The sequence below is a fragment of the Mercenaria mercenaria genome, chromosome 13 (genome assembly GCF_021730395.1).
Source record: "Mercenaria mercenaria strain notata chromosome 13, MADL_Memer_1, whole genome shotgun sequence".
NCBI lineage: Eukaryota > Metazoa > Mollusca > Bivalvia > Venerida > Veneridae > Mercenaria > Mercenaria mercenaria.
In genome coordinates this window covers 40,388,227-40,409,187 of record NC_069373.1, presented here as the reverse complement: position 1 = coordinate 40,409,187, position 20,961 = coordinate 40,388,227, and the positions used below count along the sequence as shown (strand labels likewise).

At 34.9% G+C, this 20,961-nt stretch overlaps 1 protein-coding gene across 2 annotated transcripts in view; it reads left to right on the top strand.

Moving 5' to 3' along the window:
• The window catches only part of LOC123528649 (dual serine/threonine and tyrosine protein kinase-like), a 100,972-nt gene that overhangs the window by 31,134 nt on the left and 48,877 nt on the right, over positions 1-20,961 (top strand). Inside the window, exons 5-6 of one of the 2 annotated variants that reach the window (XM_045308529.2) lie at positions 17,713-17,798; positions 19,583-19,666. In XM_045308529.2, the coding sequence (XP_045164464.1) occupies positions 17,713-17,798; positions 19,583-19,666 (170 nt within the window). The remainder of the gene's footprint in view (positions 1-17,712; positions 17,799-19,582; positions 19,667-20,961) is intronic. The other variant, XM_053521619.1, reaches the window with a different exon arrangement.

Below are 20,961 nucleotides of genomic sequence, written 5' to 3'. Positions count from 1 at the left end.
TGCCTTACCCTGGAGACCCTTATTATAATGATGTATAACTTACATATTATCTGACTCTTCTAACATAGTGCCGCAATTAAAAACAAAAATGGTGGATCAAATAGTAGATGGAATATCAACAAATCAGTGGTCATTTAAAAGGACTGTTGGCATGGGTATGAGCAAACTTGGGATGATCAAACGTCTTTATGGGGGTTTCCTGTATTTGCAGTAAAATACAGAAAATTCTACTTTGCTTTTTTCAGTCTCATTTCTAAGTAGAGTGAACAACTACCAGTATAATATGGTATCAAGTACTGAAATAATACTGTGAAATTGAATTTATGTCCCAGGTTCATTACAAAATTATTATGATGGTTTCTATTCACTTTAAATTCCTTATTGTAATAATATATTTATAGTCCTTGATTTAGGTTGCCATGTTTGTTTTCAACAAACACAATTCATTTATATTTTCCTTTTTTCAGTTGCTTTGAAGCATACTTATGCAATATTTTTGAAACATTGTGTTATTTAAATGACACTCGTTACTCGTAACATTACCTATAGTTGAACTGCTGTTATAGCAGACTGTATAGGCTAGCTATAGATGAATTGCTTTTGTCATAGCAGACTGTATAGGCTAGCTATAGATGAATTGCTTTTTGTCATAGCAGACTGTATTGGACAGCTATAGATGAATTGCTTTTTGTCATAGCAGACTGTATTGGACAGCTGTAGATGAATTGCTTTTGTCATAGCAGACTGTATTGGACAGCTGTAGATGAATTGCTTTTGTCATAGCAGACTGTATTGGACAGCTGTAGATGAATTGCTTTTTGTCATAGCAGACTGTATTGGACAGCTGTAGATGAATTGCTTTTTGTCATAGCAGACTGTATTGGACAGCTGTAGATGAATTGCTTTTGTCATAGCAGACTGTATTGGACAGCTATAGATGAATTGCTTTTGTCATAGCAGACTGTATTGGACAGCTATAGATGAATTGCTATTGTCATAGCAGACTGTATTGGACAGCTGTAGATGAATTGCTATTGTCATAGCAGACTGTATTGGACAGCTATAGATGAATTGCTTTTGTCATAGCAGACTGTATTGGACAGCTGTAGATGAATTGCTTTTGTCATAGCAGACTGTATTGGACAGCTGTAGATGAATTGCTTTTGTCATAGCAGACTGTATTGGACAGCTGTAGATGAATTGCTTTTGTCATAGCAGACTGTATTGGACAGCTATAGATGAATTGCTTTTTGTCATAGCAGACTGTATTGGACAGCTGTAGATGAATTGCTTTTGTCATAGCAGACTGTATTGGACAGCTGTAGATGAATTGCTTTTGTCATAGCAGACTGTATTGGACAGCTATAGATGAATTGCTTTTGTCATAGCAGACTGTATTGGACAGCTATAGATGAATTGCTTTTTGTCATAGCAGACTGTATTGGACAGCTGTAGATGAATTGCTATTTGTCATAGCAGACTGTATTGGACAGCTGTAGATGAATTGCTTTTGTCATAGCAGACTGTATTGGACAGCTGTAGATGAATTGCTATGTGTCATAGCAGACTGTATTGGACAGCTATAGATGAATTGCTATTGTCATAGCAGACTGTATTGGACAGCTGTAGATGAATTGCTTTTGTCATAGCAGACTGTATTGGACAGCTGTAGATGAATTGCTTTTGTCATAGCAGACTGTATTGGACAGCTGTAGATGAATTGCTATGTGTCATAGCAGACTGTATTGGACAGCTATAGATGAATTGCTATTGTCATAGCAGACTGTATTGGACAGCTGTAGATGAATTGCTTTTGTCATAGCAGACTGTATTGGACAGCTGTAGATGAATTGCTATTTGTCATAGCAGACTGTATTGGACAGCTATAGATGAATTGCTATTGTCATAGCAGACTGTATTGGACAGCTATAGATGAATTGCTATTGTCATAGCAGACTGTATTGGACAGCTGTAGATGAATTGCTTTTGTCATAGCAGACTGTATTGGACAGCTATAGATGAATTGCTTTTGTCATAGCAGACTGTATTGGACAGCTGTAGATGAATTGCTATTTGTCATAGCAGACTGTATTGGACAGCTGTAGATGAATTGCTTTTGTCATAGCAGACTGTATTGGACAGCTGTAGATGAATTGCTTTTGTCATAGCAGACTGTATTGGACAGCTGTAGATGAATTGCTTTTGTAAAAGCAGACTGTATTGGACAGCTGTAGATGAATTGCTTTTGTCATAGCAGACTGTATTGGACAGCTGTAGATGAATTGCTTTTTGTCATAGCAGACTGTATTGGACAGCTATAGATGAATTGCTTTTTGTCATAGCAGACTGTATTGGACAGCTATAGATGAATTGCTTTTTGTCATAGCAGACTGTATTGGACAGCTATAGATGAATTGCTTTTGTCATAGCAGACTGTATTGGATAACTGTAGATGAAGTAGATAGAGCACAGTATATCATTAAGTACGTGAAAGTTGTTTTCAATAGTCTTACATATGGAAATGGTTAGAATATATTTCCCTGGTTTGGAAATTGACATTTACTCATCAGAAACAAATGAGCATGACTGCCAAACAATTAAAAGAAAAACCGTTGAATTACACTAAACAACCAAGTTGTTACAGTCACTGACCGAATCACCAGTGCCTGAACAAAGTGGGTCTGAATCCTTGCTTGGCATGTAGAATTTTTTCATATCAAGAAGCCACCCAGTTGGGAATGTCTGGTTCTGCCCAGATACCAACTCATGCCTGCAAAAGTGCATCGATGGACACCTTGGGTTTTGTTCCACTTGTCACCATATGACCTTTAATTGTGTTGGTAGGATGTTAAATCCAACTTAACAAAAGCAAATGATGAAATGTTGTTCTATTGAATAGTGCTGGATCTCATAGAATTTATATATAAACCTGTTATTTTCACTTGCCCAAGCACAACATGCTCAATGTGAGCAGTTGCAATCACCCTGTATCAGTTATCCATTGTGGTATGTCTTCATCATGAACGGTTCTACTGTTTACACCCTACAGATTCATAGAACAACCTTGTTAACATTCTAGAAGCCAGATATTTCTACCAGTCCTGATTTTGTATGAAGTTCTATTGGAATGTTTGTCTTTGTGAAATTTATGCCAGTTTCAAAACCGTGTCATCTTCGGTAAAAACTAAGTCACTTGGTCAGATCTTAACAGGACCTTATTAACACTCAAGTCCCTACATTTGTACAGTTGGTTGGGTGTAAAAAAACTAAAGTGGACTGAGCTTGCCTCCATTTGGTAGTGCTAAGAATCCTAGATGAGTTATCCAAGGCAATCATTGCTGTCTTGTTTATAACATATTTGAACATATGCTAATGAACAATGAATATAAAAGGTGTTTCATATTAGGATAGATTTAATGATCTTTCTCATTTAATGTGCAATGCTGTATGATTTCTTAAAGATGATTTGACAGTCTGCCTGTATTTAACAATGGGGCAGCTCCTTGATGGGGCATAGCCAGTGCTCACCCTCCAAAATATGGAGAGTAGATAAATTTGATTGCCTAAATTGAGACATCTGTCATTTTAGTCAATGAGACATCTATCATTTTAGTCAAAATGTTTGGCAAAATTTTTCTGGCAAAACTTGATATCAGCAGTAGTATGGATTGGACCAGATGACAGCCAGACTGAAAAGCTATCAACTTTGGCATGCCTTGAGAAACCCAGCAACACTGCACCCGCCTAAACTCAAATCTTGATTCCTTTTTCAGTTTTAAAACTTACTGTTTAACTTCACAGATGTCAGTCACTCTCTTACACTTTATGACTATAGGAGCTGGACAGAAGCCTCCATGAACAAAACCTATTCTGCTTATTAGACCCCTACCTGTTCAACGGAGAGGACTAGGGAAATACCCTCCATCCATCTGTCTGTCTGTTCACAAATCTGGATCCTGCAATTACTCGAAAAGTATTCAAGCTAGGGTCATAAAACATGATATGTGTATAGAGGGCAATATGTAGATAATGCTTGTACATGACTTATAGGTAAAGGTTCCTATTGAAGGTCAATTGAAAAGGTTTCGGCTCCTTAACTTTTACATGCATTGATGGATTATCTTACTGGTACACACAAATGTTCCCCATGATGAGACAATGTGGCACCACATGACCTATGAAGGATTTTTTTAATTACTAGACAGAAATGTTTCCCATGATTACACTATTTGTCGTGCTCATGACCCATGGTTCTTGGTCAAAGGTCAAGGTCACTAGTGAAGGTCAAGTAAAAATTTGTTTCTGCTCCATAACTTTTTTGTGCATTAATGGCCATGATGAGACAACGTGTCGTGTACAAAATTTATGCTTGTAGTAGAGACCATACCAGAGCTCTTCGCATACTTTGATTTTTCAAAATATAGTGGTTTTTACAAGTGCACCGGTTACGATTAAAAATGTAAACAACGGACTCTGTCTGTGAATCATTGGAATGAATGAATGACAGTCGATCTTAGACAAAATACTGATAGACAGTGAATGCTAATGACTTCATGTGTTGAAGAAAGGTATTTAGTTTGTAACTGTAATTTCCTTTCAAATGAAATCCTCACAAAACTGGTAAAATGATTGCAAATATTTGGACAAAGCTCACTGTCTTTGCCGTTTGCCAGTTGCTAAAAGGGCAAATATAAAAGATTTAGTGTTAGTTATATTTCACTGGTACTTCCAGTAATTTCATACTCTAAAAAACATGCCAGAGAAATTTGGGCAGTTTTGACCAATTGAAGCATTGGCAACATTAGATTATATTTTTTCTTTACAAAAAAAGTGCTGTTAGGTAAAAAGTGAATACGCTGATAATTCGGAGTACACCAATTATGATGTAATTGTCACAAAATTGTTCCAATTCACGTAATGTATTAGGTGCACTTAAACTGCCTAGCTATAGCTACTGCTCTTTTAGGGAAGTGGTAGTGTCTGCCTTAGTTTTGAGAGGTCCTGGGTTCGAGTCCCGGTTGGAGCTTAAATATTTGTATTCTTCTACATCATGTTTTTTGCTGTTAACAGACTGTTCCAGATGTTCTATATTTTTAGCACACAGTATCATGGATGATTATTTAGCAATCCAGGTCACAGCTGAGTGTTAAATCAAATGCACCCAATCAGAAAATATTCACTATATTATGTCCCTTTGATATTTCTGCTCTCCATGTTCAAGAAGAGTTACGTTTCCTTAATCACAAAATTTTCTTTTATATGAAAATATTAAATGCTCATAACTTTATGCTTCTGGCTAAAATATTTTCAGTACATCTAGTTTTGAGAAATATATGGACATTTGCCTTCATTTCAAAGATTTTTAACTTCATACCTACAATTTTAAAAAATAAGGTACTATCTCTACTTGTAGGTCAAAAATAGTTTAGTTTCTTAGCTCCTTAATGCCTTGAAGCATTTTTCGTCTTTACATTATATCCGACAACCAGAAGGGATAAACACTAACAATGTTTTATACCAGTAGGGGACTTCTGTGTTACCACTGCAATACTTTGTCACTTCTTGATGATACCAGCTAGATGAAACTCCTCCCTGACAAAACCCCTCCTTTATAAGATAATAATAATAAGATATAATGATAATTATAATTATTTAAGATGCCAGCAGGACAAACACTTTCTATGCATATCGAAGCTGCGAGCCAGATAAACCCCGTCCAGACAGAACCGCTTCTGCTTATTGAAGAAAAAAAGCCAGACAGAAACCCCTTCTGGAGAAAACAGCTTTCTGAAGATGCGAGCAAGACAAAACCCCGCTGATACAAAACCTGTTCTGCTCATTGATGATTTGACTCAGACAAAACCTCTCCTATGCAAAACATGATCTGCTTGTTATTGATTGGAGCTGGTCTGAACCCCTCTTAGACAAAATCTGTTCTGCTTGTTAGTATTTTGAGCTAAACAGAAACCCACATTGACAAAGTCTGTTCTTGTTAAACAGAAAAAATCCCTTTTGTTTACTTAACTAAGGAAGCTTGACAGAATCCATTTCTGACAAAATCTCTTCTGGTTTATTGACAGTGACAGTTGGTTTTCTTTACCAGTTATAGGTTTCATTATTAATAAATATGATTGACACTGATACTGCACTAATCAGACATGTTTTGACCATAAGTGTGTCATGTGTTACAAGGACATCTGAGTCATATAGTAGCTGTGAAATCATATCCCTTTATTTTTCTTTGGGATATGAATTCAGTTCAAGATAAAATGAATAGGGATTTTTCTTTATTTATACTGATCATAACTACAATACTAATATGACTAATTTCATAGTACTACCTTTAAATATTTTAAACATTGTTTATAATTTTATCTATTATCTGTTTAGCTACATCGTCTACATTAAATACAACAACAGGGTTCACACAGACTTGGAAAAGTGATGGAAAACATTTATTGTGGGAAAGTGGAAAATTTCAGTTTAGAGGGATAGCAGCCGATACTGAATATTCTAGTTTCAATAATATATTAGTTACATGTTTGAGTTCTGACAACATAGGCCACATTTTCTGTTTCACAGAATGTTTGTCTCTAAGAAATCTATTGATTAAGTTCAAAACTGGGTGGCATGAGGTCAGAAATGTTATGTTGTTTCATTTTAGCAAGCATGCAGTGGCACCCACTCTCCAGTTGGCTGAGAAGTGTCCTATACTCATCAAGGTTGCAACCAACTATTTTGGCAAAGGAATTATTTTCTTAATATTTAAACCCAAAAAGGCTACAGAGGCCAATGTTTCATACATATATTTCAAATATTTCCAAGGGGAGAGGCCCCTGATCCCCAAAATTGAGGGAGGGGGAGGGCTCACCCTCCCATACCTCAAAATTTAGACAAAAAAAAAACGGTCCCAGAGCTAGGCCACCATTTCATATCTGTATTTCAAATATTTCCTGGGGAAGACCCCCTGACACACACCACCCAACACAAGTGGAGGGTCCTCTCAGCAACCTGGCCCCATGTTCACAAAACATTTTTCGGTCTCCGCTGAGTTTGAGTTTGAAATTTTGATATCAGTATTACTAAAACTGTAAAGTTAAATTCCACTTGAGACTGACCATCAAACCTGAATAGTCACTTTGAAATAATTATTAACTTCAAATTTAGTTTTAAACATGCTATTTAGATATAAATAACAAATAAAGTTTAGTTATCAAACTCAGCTGAGACTGAAAATGTTTTGTGAACACAAGGCCTGGTATCCCCTCTCAGCGTAGTGTGCCTCGCCATTGACATATTTGTTTTACACTGGTGCCCCCAATCAAATATTTCTGCATCAGGGCCTGTATTGAAGGTATAAAAAGTTATGAAAAAAGATAGGGCACAATGATATCTGACAAGATTGTTATCATTTTGTACTTACTCTATTGTTATATTATTCACTGACCTTGATAAGACATAATGTGACCTGTTATTTGGTTTATCCACCTATATAGAATGCAAAACTCATTTATCTACAGGTTTTAAATGTTTTTAGCTCGACTATTCGAAGAATAGTCTAGCTATTCTACTCACCCTGGCGTCGGCGTCAGCGTCGGCGTCACACCTTGGTTAAGTTTTTGCATTCAAGTACATACAGCCATTAATTAAAGGCATATAGCTTTGAAACTTATTTTTTCTTTTTCTAGGTCAATTACCAACCTCTCTGGGTTAAGTCCCATAACTCTGACATGTATTTTGAGCAAATTATGCCCCCTTTTGGACTTAGAAATTTTTGGTTAAAGTTTTACATGCAAGTTACTATCTCCAAAACTAATGCAGATATTGATTTGAAACTTCACATGTGTCTTCGGGGTTATAAAACTAGTTGATAGCAGCAAGTCCCATAACTCTGACTTTCATTTTGGCCAAATTATGCCCCCTTTTGGACTTAGAAAATTCTGGTTAAAGTTTTGCGTGCAAGTACATACAGCTATTTCTAAAAGGCATATAGATTTGAAACTTATTTTTTCTTTTTCTAGATCAATTACCAACCTCACTGGATCAAGTCCCATAACTCTGGCATGTATTTTGGGCAAATTATAGCCCCTTTTTAGACTTAGAAAATTTTGGTTAAAGTTTTACATGCAGGTTATTATCTCCAAAACTAATGCAGATATTGATTTGAAATTTCACATGTGTCTTCGGGGTTATAAAACTAGTTGATAGCAGCAAGTCCCATAACTCTGACCTTCATTTTGGCCAAATTATGCCCCCTTTTGGACTTATCAAATTCTGGTTGAAGTTTTGCGTGCAAGTACATACAGCTATTTCTAAAAGGCATATAGATTTGAAACTTATTTTTTCTTTTTCTAGATCAATTACTAACCTCACTGGATCAAGTCCCATAACTCTGGCATGTATTTTGGGCAAATTATAGCCCCTTTTGGACTTTGAAAAAATTCTGGTTAAAGTTTTACATGCAAGTTTCTATCTCCAAAACTAATGCAGATATTGAATTGAACCTTCACATGTGCCTTCGAGGTTATAAAACTAGTTAAGAGCAGCAAGTCCCATAACTGATATGCATTTTGGTCAAATTATTCCCCCTTTTAAACTTAAAACTCTTTTGATATTTAACCTTTTTGGGTAATATTTTCCTGCTTCTGGGACAATATTTCGAATAGTCGAGCTTGGCTGTCTTACGGACAGCTCTTGTTATATCACTGATTGATTTGCTATTTCGCTTTAGGCAATCTGTACATCTAATATATATGGAACTGTTGTGGTTTTTATTTGAGTGGAGGTGGGAGGCGGCACAAACTTTGAAATGCAGAAATTATTACTTTGTTCCTCATTGCATGTCTGTCTGTCTGTCTGTCTGTCTGTCCATTAGACTGGCATCAATGATTAGTCAAATTATTAAAAAATCATCTCTGCCAAAAATTTACAACTTATCTCTAACTGTTCATTAAAGTAAAAAGTAATCTTAAGAATGGTGTTTTAAATGGTATTGTAATAAATACAAAAAAAACTCTTGTCAAGATGTCCATATATACCAATGAAAATAAGTTATTTTTAGCTCACCTGTCACAAAGTGACAAGGTGAGCTTTTGTGATCGCGCGGCGTCCGTCGTCCGTCCGTCCGTCCGTGCGTGCGTGCGTCCGTAAACTTTTGCTTGTGACCATCTAGAGGTCACATTTTTCATGGGAACTTTATGAAAGTTGGTCATAATGTTCATCTTGATGATATCTAGGTCAAGTTCGAAACTGGGTCACGTGCCATCAGAAACTAGGTCAGTAGGTCTAAAAATAGAAAAACCTTGTGACCTCTCTAGAGGCCATATATTTCACAAGATCTTCATGAAAATTGGTCAGAATGTTCACCTTGATGATATCTAGGTCAAGTTCGAAACTGGGTCACGTGGGGTCAAAAACTAGGTCAGTAGGTCTAAAAATAGAAAAACCTTGTGACCTCTCTAGAGGCCATATTTTTCATGAGATCTTCATGAATATTGGTCAGAATGTTCACCTTGATGATATCTAGGTCAAGTTCGAAACTGGGTCACGTGGGGTCAATAACTAGGTCATTAGGTCTAAAAATAGAAAAATCTTGTGACCTCTCTAGAGGCCATATTTCTCAATGGATCTTCATGAAAATTGGTCAGAATGTTCAGCTTGATGATATCTAGGTCATGTTCGATACTTAGTCACGTGCGGTCAAAAACTAGGTCAGTAGGTCTAAAAATAGAAAAACCTTGTGACCTCTCTAGAGGCCATATTTTTCAATGGATCTTCATGAAAATTGGTCAGAATGTTTACCTTGATGATATCTAGATCAAGTTCGAAACTGGGTCACGTGGGGTTAAAAACTAGGTCAGTAGATCTAAAAATAGAAAAACCTTGTGACCTCTCTAGAGGCCATATTTTTCAATGGATCTTCATGAAAATTGGTCAGAATGTTTACCTTGATGATATCTAGATCAAGTTCGAAACTGGGTCATGTGGGGTTAAAAACTAGGTCAGTAGATCTAAAAATAGAAAAACCTTGTGACCTCTCTAGAGGCCATATTTTTCATGAGATCTTCATGAATATTGGTCAGAATGTTCACCTTGATGATATCTAGGTCAGGTTTGTAACTGGGTCATGTGCGGTCAAAAACTAGGTCAGTAGGTCGAAAAATAGAAAAACCATGTGACCTCTCTAGAGGCCATATTTTTCACGAGATCTTCATGAAAATTGGTGAGAATGTTCACCTTGATGATATCTAGGTCAAGTTTAAAAGTGGGTCACGTGCCTTCAAAAACTAGGTCATTAGGTCAAATAATAGAAAAACCTTGTGACCTCTCTAGAGGCCATATTTTTCAATGGATCTTCATGAAAATTGGTCAGAATTTTTTATCTTGATGATATTTAGGTCACATGTGCTCAGAAACTAGGTCACTATGTCAAATAATAGAAATAACGACATCATACTCAGTTCAACACTGGGTCATGTGGGGATAGGTGAGCGATTCAGGACCATCATGGTCCTCTTGTTTAAGGATGTGGAAGTTAAAACATCAGCTGTCCTGTAGCCATGTTTCTGCTGCAGGAAATGAACAAAGTGGTAAAAGGCTTAACTTTCTTTTACAGTGCAACCTCTATAGAGCAACACCCTTTGGGAGATACTAATATAGACTGTTATGTAGAGGCAGATGTTGAGGAGAAATTAAATTGATAGTATATTTCAGCTTAGGGAAATTTTGATGATGTTGTTATAGAGAGGTTTTTGCCTAAAAGAGGGCTGCTCTGGAGAAGTTGTACTGTAATTCTAGAGAAAAATCAAACATCTGTTAAGGGTTTTTGAAATAGTTCAACTATTCTTGTTGCCAGTCAGTTTATGATGTCAAGATGCTACATAACTTCAGAATCCATTTTCTAATTCTGTTGAGATGAAACTAGAGAACATAGAGAGAAAAAGATTTACTGAGAAAATATCAGTGTCAGTATAAAGAAAGAAAACCTATTACAGTTTGCTTTACTTCAACAGAGTTTTGAAGTGTACCTGTTTGTCTGTCTGTCTGTCTGTCTGTCTGTATATTTCACTTTTTGTGGGTTTTAGGTCCAAAACCCCAGTCCAGATTTCAGTGAAACTTATTCAACAAGAGTGTTGGTGTGTTTAATCCTGTAGTTGTGCTTTTAATCAGGAATTAGCTATGACCTCTTAAAGGTCATTCTTGAATAAAATGTATTCAAAATTACACAACTATTCTATTGTTCTCTGCAGGTTAATAACCAAAATGAACTACATACCATACCTGCGCAGGTGCACAGGTATAATAACATACCTGCGCTCGTGTATAGGTATCATACCATACCTGAGCATGTGAAAATAATGTTAGATGAGTTCAAATGGTAATGTTTAATTAGTGCCATGTTATTGTCCGTAAGTATTGACCCGACATTCAAGAATATTCTGTATATTTTCTGTAATTATATATATAATTAGCAATATAGATATTGCGTATACATTTCTTTTTCAGTATAATTTTCACAATGTCACATGTGCAAATAGTTGTGCAGACAAAACGTTTAGGTGCTAAACTGTATTTCTGGTTCAACTCCTGGGTACGGACCATTTTTCCCCTAAATTTTATCAGTAGAAATATTGCCATACTTATCTGATCAACCCTTATGTTCTTTAAATGTTATGGAAAATGTTGAATAAAACATATTTAAAAGTATCTTAGATAAAAAGACAAAGTATTTCTCAGCAGCATTTCCTGAAAATGAATACTAGATCTACAAGAGAAAACGATCAATTTTCGTGAAATATGATACGCAGATATTGTAAGAGTGAAAGTAACATCGATAACAACATTACATTAAATTAAAAATGTTCTGAGGTGATTTTGAACTTGTGCTATTGTGCGTGGCAGTTATAAAGCTACCACTATGCCACCGTGCCATTGGTTATCTATATTGGTCATTTCAGGTTACAAATATTTCGTAAAATAATGGAACCCTCCGAAAATACTGGCGAAGATTATTAAGTGTCAGGTCAATACTTAAGGACAATAGACAATACCTGCGTCAAGTAGCATTTACAAATGTATACTTATTTTTTTAAAATATTGTATATTTTGACCTTTGAATTATGATCATCATGTTTTCATCTACAAGATACATTCAAGGCTCAGTACTTGACAGGGAGGAGAAGAAGAAGAAGAAGATAATCATTTTTAGCTCGACTATTCATAGAATAGTAGAGCTATTGGACTCGCCCATGCGTCGGCGTCCGCGTCCCGATTTGGTTAAGTTTTTGTATGTAAGCTGGTATCTCAGCAACCACTTGTGGGAAAGGATTGAAACTTCACACACTTATTCACTGTGATAAACTGACTTACACTGCACAGGTTCCATAACTCTGTTTTGCTTTTTTACAAAATTATGCCCCTTTTTTGTCTTAAAAATTTTTGGTTAAGGTTTTGTATGTAAGCTGGTATCTCAGTAACCACTTGTGGGAATGGATTGAAACTTCACACACTTATTTACTGTGATAAACTGACTTACATTGCACAGGTTCCATAACTCTATTTTGCTTTTTTACAAAATTATGCCCCTTTTTCGACTTAGAATTTTTTGGTTAAGGTTTTGTATGTAAGCTGGTATCTCAGTACTCACTAATGGGAATGGATTGAAACTTCACACACTTGTTCACTGTCATGATCTGACATGCACAAAGCAGGTCCCATAACTTTATTTTGCTTTTTTACAAAATTATGCCCCTTTTTCAGCATAGAAATTTTTGGTTAAGTTTTTGTATGTAAGCTGGTATCTCAGTATCCACTAATGGGAAAGGATTGAAACTTCACACACTAGTTCACTGTCATGATATGACATGCAGTGCAAAGGGTCAATAACTCAACTTTGCATTTTACAAAATTATGCCCCTTTTTGAACTTAGGAGTTTTTGGGTTAAATTCTTATATGTAAGCTGGTATCTCAGTACCCACTAATGGGAATGGATTGAAACTTCATACACTTGTCCACTGTCATGAGCTGATAAGCACTATGCAGGTTCCATAACCCTATTTTACTTTTTTACTAAATTATGCCCCTTTTTCGACATTCTTATTCATTCAAGCGACAAGGCTGTTAAATAGTCGAGCGTTGCTGTCCTCCGACAGCTCTTGTTATTATTACTGTTACATGATGATGCTGCTGATGATGATGACAACCACGACCACAACGAAACCGTAACGGAAGTGTGAAGTTGTGTATTAAAAGATAAAAAAGTAACAAAAACAACAACAAAAAACAATGAAACAAATTGCGGACTTTTCATTCAGTTAAACAGTTAAACAGACGATTACATTTTCGGATACATAATTGATAAATATCACTTCATGAGAATGTGAACTTCAGAAAGTGAAATATTGGTGTTACAGAGACCATACTGGCGGTTGTTTGTTTTTCTGTTAAATGTAAGAAAGAAAACATCAACTCCTCCCCCACCGAAAAAAAAAAAGACGAACTTTCATAAACTTTTTTAATATTATTTTACAAGTATTAATTTTCCTGCTGGAGTTAAAGTAATTCCTGCAATCATTTTTTTCTGACTGGGAGAAGGAAAGTCTTTTAAACGAATTAATTGATAATAAAAACTAAAAAATGAAAACGACGTTGTGTAAGTCAGTTACTTACCTCTTAGATTGGTGTTCATGAATTGAAAATACTTGCGGTCGTGCGGTAACACCTCAAGTGCTTCGTGCTCTCGGTGTCACAATTCGCACGAGCACAGGTATTTTCAATTCATGAATACCTCCTACTTGGTTTGTAACCTACACATGAACTCAACACAGTAGCAACCATAATTTTTGTATTCATAATCATTTTTGAATAAAATCTATCCAAAAGTGAACTCAACATAGTAGCAATTATAATTATATTCATAATCATTTTTGAATAAGATTTTTCGCATCTGTATATCTTCTATACTATTTGTGGGATTTTTCTAGATATTGTCTGTAATTGCATGTTTATTCTAATGAATAAGGAAGTCTTATTTAGACACAGTATGGTAAATATGCAGTTGTTTTTTTAACTTTAGGTGGATGTAACCTCCTGCAGGATTCAGTTCTTATCTTGAACTTTGATTGATGGCTGTTCATGAACATTTGTACTTGAACTGTGTATGAACATTAAGAACAGTTCATGAACTATTTAAAAATTAATACTTCTTGCTACATCCTTTACTGTATTAGTAACTGTTCCTGAACACTGAAGCTCTGTTTTTGTTCTTGAAGTTACTTCAGGTACAGTCAAAGGACAGTTTAAGAAATCTTTAAGTTCTTTCTTAGTTATTGTAATGTTCATGAATATTTTAAGGACATCATGAACAGTGAAAATTCTTTAAATTATCTACTTTGGTTCTTGAAGTTATTTCAAGAACAATATAAAAACAGTTTAAGAATTTCTGTATTCCTAAGATGTTATGCTTCTGTTCTTGATATTAAGAACCTAACAAGAATCATAGAAGAGTCTTGTGTTCCATAATTTTTTTTTTTTTTTATAATATAGCCAATGGTAATCACTTTGTTTTGTGGAATAAGCCCTTTCTGATTGAAAAGGGTAAAAATGGGCAATTCATCCCCTTGACAAAAATAGTCAATTACAAACTAAGAAACTTGAGTTAGGAACAGAATTCATGAATTGTGTGTGACTGCACAGTGTGTCTTGTAAAAATTTGGAAATTTTACAATAAAAAAAAAAATAGGAAAAAATGTTTTTCGTGTCTTAACTGCTTTTTCTCTTTGGTGAAGTCTGTAAAAATGGTTGAATTTACAAAGAATTATTTTCACAATAAAAAATACACTATATTTACAAAAGTTGGTTAATAACACGTGCAATATTTAAAAATGATACAACAGTTGCTTTGATAGCAAAAGAACATTCACTTTAATTTGCAAAAGGGACATCCATTGACAGTTCTTGTATTGTTCAAGTATTGACAAGTATTGACCAGTCTTGACCAGGTAAAACCAGTATAGAGCGCCGGTCCTGTTAATACTCATATTGACCGGCTTTTTGGCAATATTGTTCAGTACAGTTTTAGGAGAACCATTTTCAAAACATGTACAGATGAGCTTTTTGTTTTGTAATTCAATGAAAAATCAGTTCTTTGTTCATAAATTTAATTATGACATGAGTTATTAAGGCATATTTTAAGTCATTGGAGTAATTTCAAAATAACCTTTATAACCTTAGAACTTGATCACATGATACTCCCAATCTGGTGCTAATTGTTCTCTGATATAGAAAATGAGTTATTTCTCAGAGCTAAACAATCAGAAATTTTTCTAAGTGCTACATATTTGCAGTGTCCATAAACATTCCATGAACATTCTGAAAGATGTCCAGAGTGATTTCCAGAGTTGTCAGTGGAAAATATTTTTTGTAAATTTTACAGTTTGTTCACAGTTTTTCCACTGTTACTCTAGAATATATACAGCTGGGAACTGTACTTTAATTTATCTTTTGCAAAATATTCTGTACATAGTGAAATATGTGTTTAATTTTTGTATTAAAGTATGAAAAGCTGCTGTGCAGTATACCAGTGTTCAAGAAGAATTCATGATGTTTCATATTGAACTGTTTATGACCAGTTCAATAACTTTCTGAACTGTTCTTGAAAAGGTTCATGAACTTTTCGTGAATATTTCAGTTATTTGTTGTTCGTGGTTTATGTATAGTTCATGATCTTGTATTTTTCACCAATGCATGAACAGTTCATGAATTGCTCAAGAACTGAGAATGAGACCAGTTAATTATGTATTTTTTCGTGAGTTTGTCTCATATAAAATATTTCTGGAATTGTGCTTGAAATATGCTTAAACTTTTAGAGCAGTTCGTAACAATTCATGTTCTTATTTATTGAAGAATTCAAGAAGTTTTCATGAACTCTTGTATGAATTTTGTACCACAAATAAATAATTACTCAAGCAAAGGAAAGTTAATCGTTCAAGGATAATATTTATATTGGAGGGTATTTTGAAACAAGCGAATGTCTTTAACATGATAATTAATTACTATAAGATTAAACTTCTTCCTTGAGTGCTTCTATATCACAAGAGTATGTCCAAGTATTTGTGTCATTTTAATTTCCTTTCGCTCTCACAACAAGGATAATGTCCTTCACTCCTACTCTGTTTTCAGGATATTGGGCGTAAATGATGACAAAATGCTACCATTTGTATTTAAGTCATAGTAATTTCTTTACATTAATTGAATTTAAGTTGTTAATAAAATGTTTTAATATGAAGTTTTGCTTGTTAAAATATTCTGGCTTTTGTATCAAGGAAGTATATAAAGTTACATGATTTGGAAAATGAAGATAAATAATACAAAAGTGAGCTAGTGCTGCATATCAGTTCAAAAAAGATAATAGGTCATTAAACGGGATAAAATACATCTCTGGTTTATCAGTTTTTATACAAGGTTTAACACTAATTTATTAGGGATGACCCCCTATATATTATGTGTACTTATCTTTTTAGACATTAAATAGACCTGTCCGAGAACACTTCCTAAATAAAATTTAAAAAATAGAAACCTTTGAATAAATTTCTGTCAGCGTTTAATATACAGAGCCTAAAATCTTAGATAATGTAAAAATGTTTAATACCGGTTTCCTGTCAAGTCTGGGCATATAGATTTGCCTCCATCTTTACAGCAGAAAAATTTAATTATGGAGATGAAGTGTTGTAGTAATAGAATGTCTGTTTTCTAACCTGGTGGTTGCAGGCTCAGTTCCTGTTAAATTAAAAAAAAATTTCATTCATTGCCTAGCCAAATTCAGGTTACGTTTTCATGATTTAAGTGTATTGATGATCATTACATTGGCCGGTATTTACCAGTATTGAGAGTTTTTAAAGCACGACCTAGCCCGCCCGCTTAGCTCAGTAGGTAAGAGCATTGGTCTACGGATCGCGGGGTCGCAAGTTCGATCCTCGGGCGGGGCGTATGTTCTCCGCGACTATTTGATAAACGACATTGTGTCTGAAATCATAAGTCCTCCACCTCTGATAATTCATGTGGGGAAGTTGGCAGTTACTTGCGGAGAACAGGTTTGTACTGGTACAGAACCCAGGAACACTGGTTAGGTTAACTGCCCGCCGTTACATGACTGAAATACTGTTGAAAAATGGCGTTAAGCCCAAAACAAGCAAACAAATAAAGCACGACCTAGACTTATAGCGGCAAATACCGACTTTCAGATGTATACTATAGAAATTTTGCTGTACTGTTTACAGCAGCTGCTGCAAATCAGGCCAGATCCAGGTTACTAGGGTCAGGGTCAAGGTCATATTTGGAGGTCAAAGTACTAATAGCTTAACATTTTCTAAATTGCTGGATGGATTTTCATAAAATAGCCTCAGTTGTTTACCTCATTAATCTGATTTGAAGAGCTCACAAGTCAGGTTACTAGGTTAGAGGTCAAGATGACATTTGGTTTCAAGCATAGATAGCTTTATTTCAGACTGTTATTTCCAGGCATGTACACATAAATGATAAAATTTATGTTCTCCATCTTGATATGAGGAGAAATATGCTTTATCCAGGTCATTAGATCCAAGTTAAGGTCACACTTAGAGGTAAAAAAAGCTCTTCAAAAACCAAAAAAAATTCAACCTAGATATACATCTGTTAGGACTATTAGTGTGATGTATTTCTCTCTTGTTTTTCAGGAACATTGACAAGATGTTTAGAAAGTTTAGAGAAGGTAGAAATAGAGAATCCTGGTAACAGTACTACCACAGAGGCCCTGAAACAGGTACTCTATCACGTGATTATTACAGGTTTAATGCAATGTTGTTTGCTAAATAACATGTTCATTGTAGCTAATGCTAGCCGGGCTGCATGGTTATTTTTTAGCGCATCTGATTTTTAAAAAAAAAAATGATGAGTTATTGTTATCACTTGATCGGCATCGGTGTCAGCGTTAGTGTTGGCATCTGCTTTGCCTGGTTAAGTTTTATATTTATGTCAACATTTCTCCTAAACTATCAAAGCTATTGCTTTAAAACTTGCAACACTTGTTCAGCATCAATAGCTGACTTTGTACAGCAAGAAACATAACTCCATCCTGCTTTTTGCAAGAATAATGGTCCCTTTTGGACTTAAAAAATATCAGATTTCTTGGTTAAGTTTTATGTTTAGGTCAAGTTTTTTCCTAAACTATTAAAGCTATTGCTTCGAAACTTGCAACACTTGTTCACCATCAGAAGCTGACTCTCTACAGCAAGAAACATAACTCCATCCTGCTTTTTGCAAGAATAATGGCCCCTTTTGGACATAGAAAATATCAGATGTCTTGGTTCAGTTTTATGTTTAGGTCAACTTTTCTCCTTAACTATTGCTTTAAACTTGGAGCAGTTTTTCACCATTAAAAGCTGACTCTGTACATCAAGTACCATAAATCTACATTGCTTTTTGCAAGATTTATGGCCCTTTTTAGACTTAGAAAATCATGGTAGGACATTATACAGAGACAAAAAAATCAGATGAGCATCTGCATCTGCAAGGCGGTGCTCTTGTTTTATAAATTTTGCAAACATTTTATAAGTTAATTTTTAACTCTCCAAAAATGCACATTTTTATCTGTTCCGAGCCAGGGGCAATAAAAATGTCAATATAGAAAGATCCTGCTGGAGTTACTTCCACTGTTAGTGAAGAAAACTTATATAATTATGAGAAATGTGACAGAACAAACATAGGGACAGGAGCCAGTCTCAGGTAATGCCTTTGATAAGTGGGTCTATGTAGAATTTTCCATTACAAGTAGAACTTTACATTGTAATGCCATACCATACTTTCACCAATGAATTGGATAAGTTGGAATTCCCAGATCATCAGTACACACTATTGTGTGACAAACATTATGGGATATCATATTTGTGTGATGAAGTTACAGTGAAGTTTCTGTTAACAGATGCTTGTCTCTCACCAGGATAAAATGCAAGCTCTACCTAGCTTTTGTTAACAGGAAGTTAAGAAAGAGACACTTTTATAAAAAATGAATGAACAGTACATATATTGTTGTTGTTTTTTCAGATAGAGTTTATGAGCTGTCAGTCTTTATGAGTTATAAACTATAGTATATCTTGAATCTTTCTTGTTTTCTTTAAATATTACTTGTCTTCCTATCAAAAGCTACTGAACTTGACTTGTATTCATGTAGTTCATGTTTTCCTTCTGTTTCTCTACTATCATGTAGAGTATCTGTCATCAACGTCTTCCTGACTGGTGGGCTGGTGGGGAGGGGAGGCTTGGGGAGATGATGAGCAGTGATAACTTGTAGCCATTTCAAAAGAGTTGCTGAGAATATAATACTAAGGTCTCTTTTTTCACTGTATTTACCCTCATTGTAACAAATGTTCATATGCCTGGTTGGAAATGCACATCCTAGACTTAGTGTAATAACTTCTAAAACAATAAAAAAAAACATTTTCCAAGATGTTAACAAGCCTGTACCCCTTAAAGCCAAGCAGAGGAAAGTTTTGAAAGGTACTGTACATTAAAAGGCATGAAGCATGTCAGTCTGTCTTTCCCTTACAGATTCTGAATGCAGCATACCAAGTTGAGATTACAGTTCGATCAAGTTCCAATATTATAAACCTTCTTCTTCATCGAATGAAACAGGTATGATAACTCTGTCTTATATATTGCTCATGCACCTTGGCACCATTATATTATAGCACTGTGACTGCATTGACATAAATGTCAGTAAATTATATCATTTTCCAGACATAACAGATTTGTAATACCAACCTAATGTAATTTCTGCTTGTTGGCAGTAGGTAAGTCATGTACATGTTATGATCCCTAAATGATACAAATAACTTCATTATAATCATAAATCAACATTTTGCAAGATGGTTTAACTTGACAATACACAAATATTCTGAAAAAATAGCTGACAACATAGCCCCTTGCTTAAAGGCATGCCTGTTCTGCAGATGTCAGTTTAAGGTAGTTCTGCATATTCAGATAAAAAATCTTTCCACAATGTAGAATTTGATTAAACTCTGATTTTTCAAAATTTAAAAGTACACTCCGATTTGATAGGGATGAATGCTCGAATTTTTGCTAGACTGATTTTAAAATTTTCACCTCACCCAAGTTTTCATAATGGGAGTCTATGGGAAAAATTACAATTTTGATAATATTTTCTGGAATAGAATTGTTTTACAATGTAGGTTTTATTGTCCTTGGAAATAAAGCTCGATTCCTCCTGATTAATTTGTTCGCTATCGCCATAACAAGGGTCAGAGTTTACAGTCTTAAAATGTTTGTAAAACTCATGTATTCCTGCCATTTTGTTTTGGGGGTATTTATTTAAATTATTCAAAATTTTCAAAAAATCTTTAGGCTGTCTAGAATGCATTTCTCTCATTTTTTGTTTGTTCCGCATTTTATGCTGATACATAAACGTATTCATTCTTTATAAATTTTAGCGGCACGGTTTAATTCTTATTTATGTAGGTCATTCTTAATATGTAAACAATACAATTTTTAAGCGTGTTTATATTTACGTCTTACTTTGTTACAGTGATGCACATACCACTGAAGATTTGTCTTCATTTGAGCATAAACTTTGCGGAAAAGATTTATATGGGGAATATTTAAACAGATTACCAATTTTATCGCAGATTTATTGTTCTTTTTTAGCTCATCTGATTTTTTGAAAAAAAATGATGAGTTATTGTCATCACTTGAGCGGTTGTCGGCGTCGGCGTCGGCGTCGGCGTCTGCGTCGGCGTTGCCTGGTTAAGTTTTATGTTTAGGTCAGCTTTTCTCCTAAACTATCAAAGCTATTGCTTTGAAACTTGGAATACTTGTTCACCATCATAAGCTGACCCTGTATAGCAAGAAATATAACTCCATCTTGCTTTTTGCAAGATTTATGGCCCCTTTTGTACTTAGAAAATATCAGA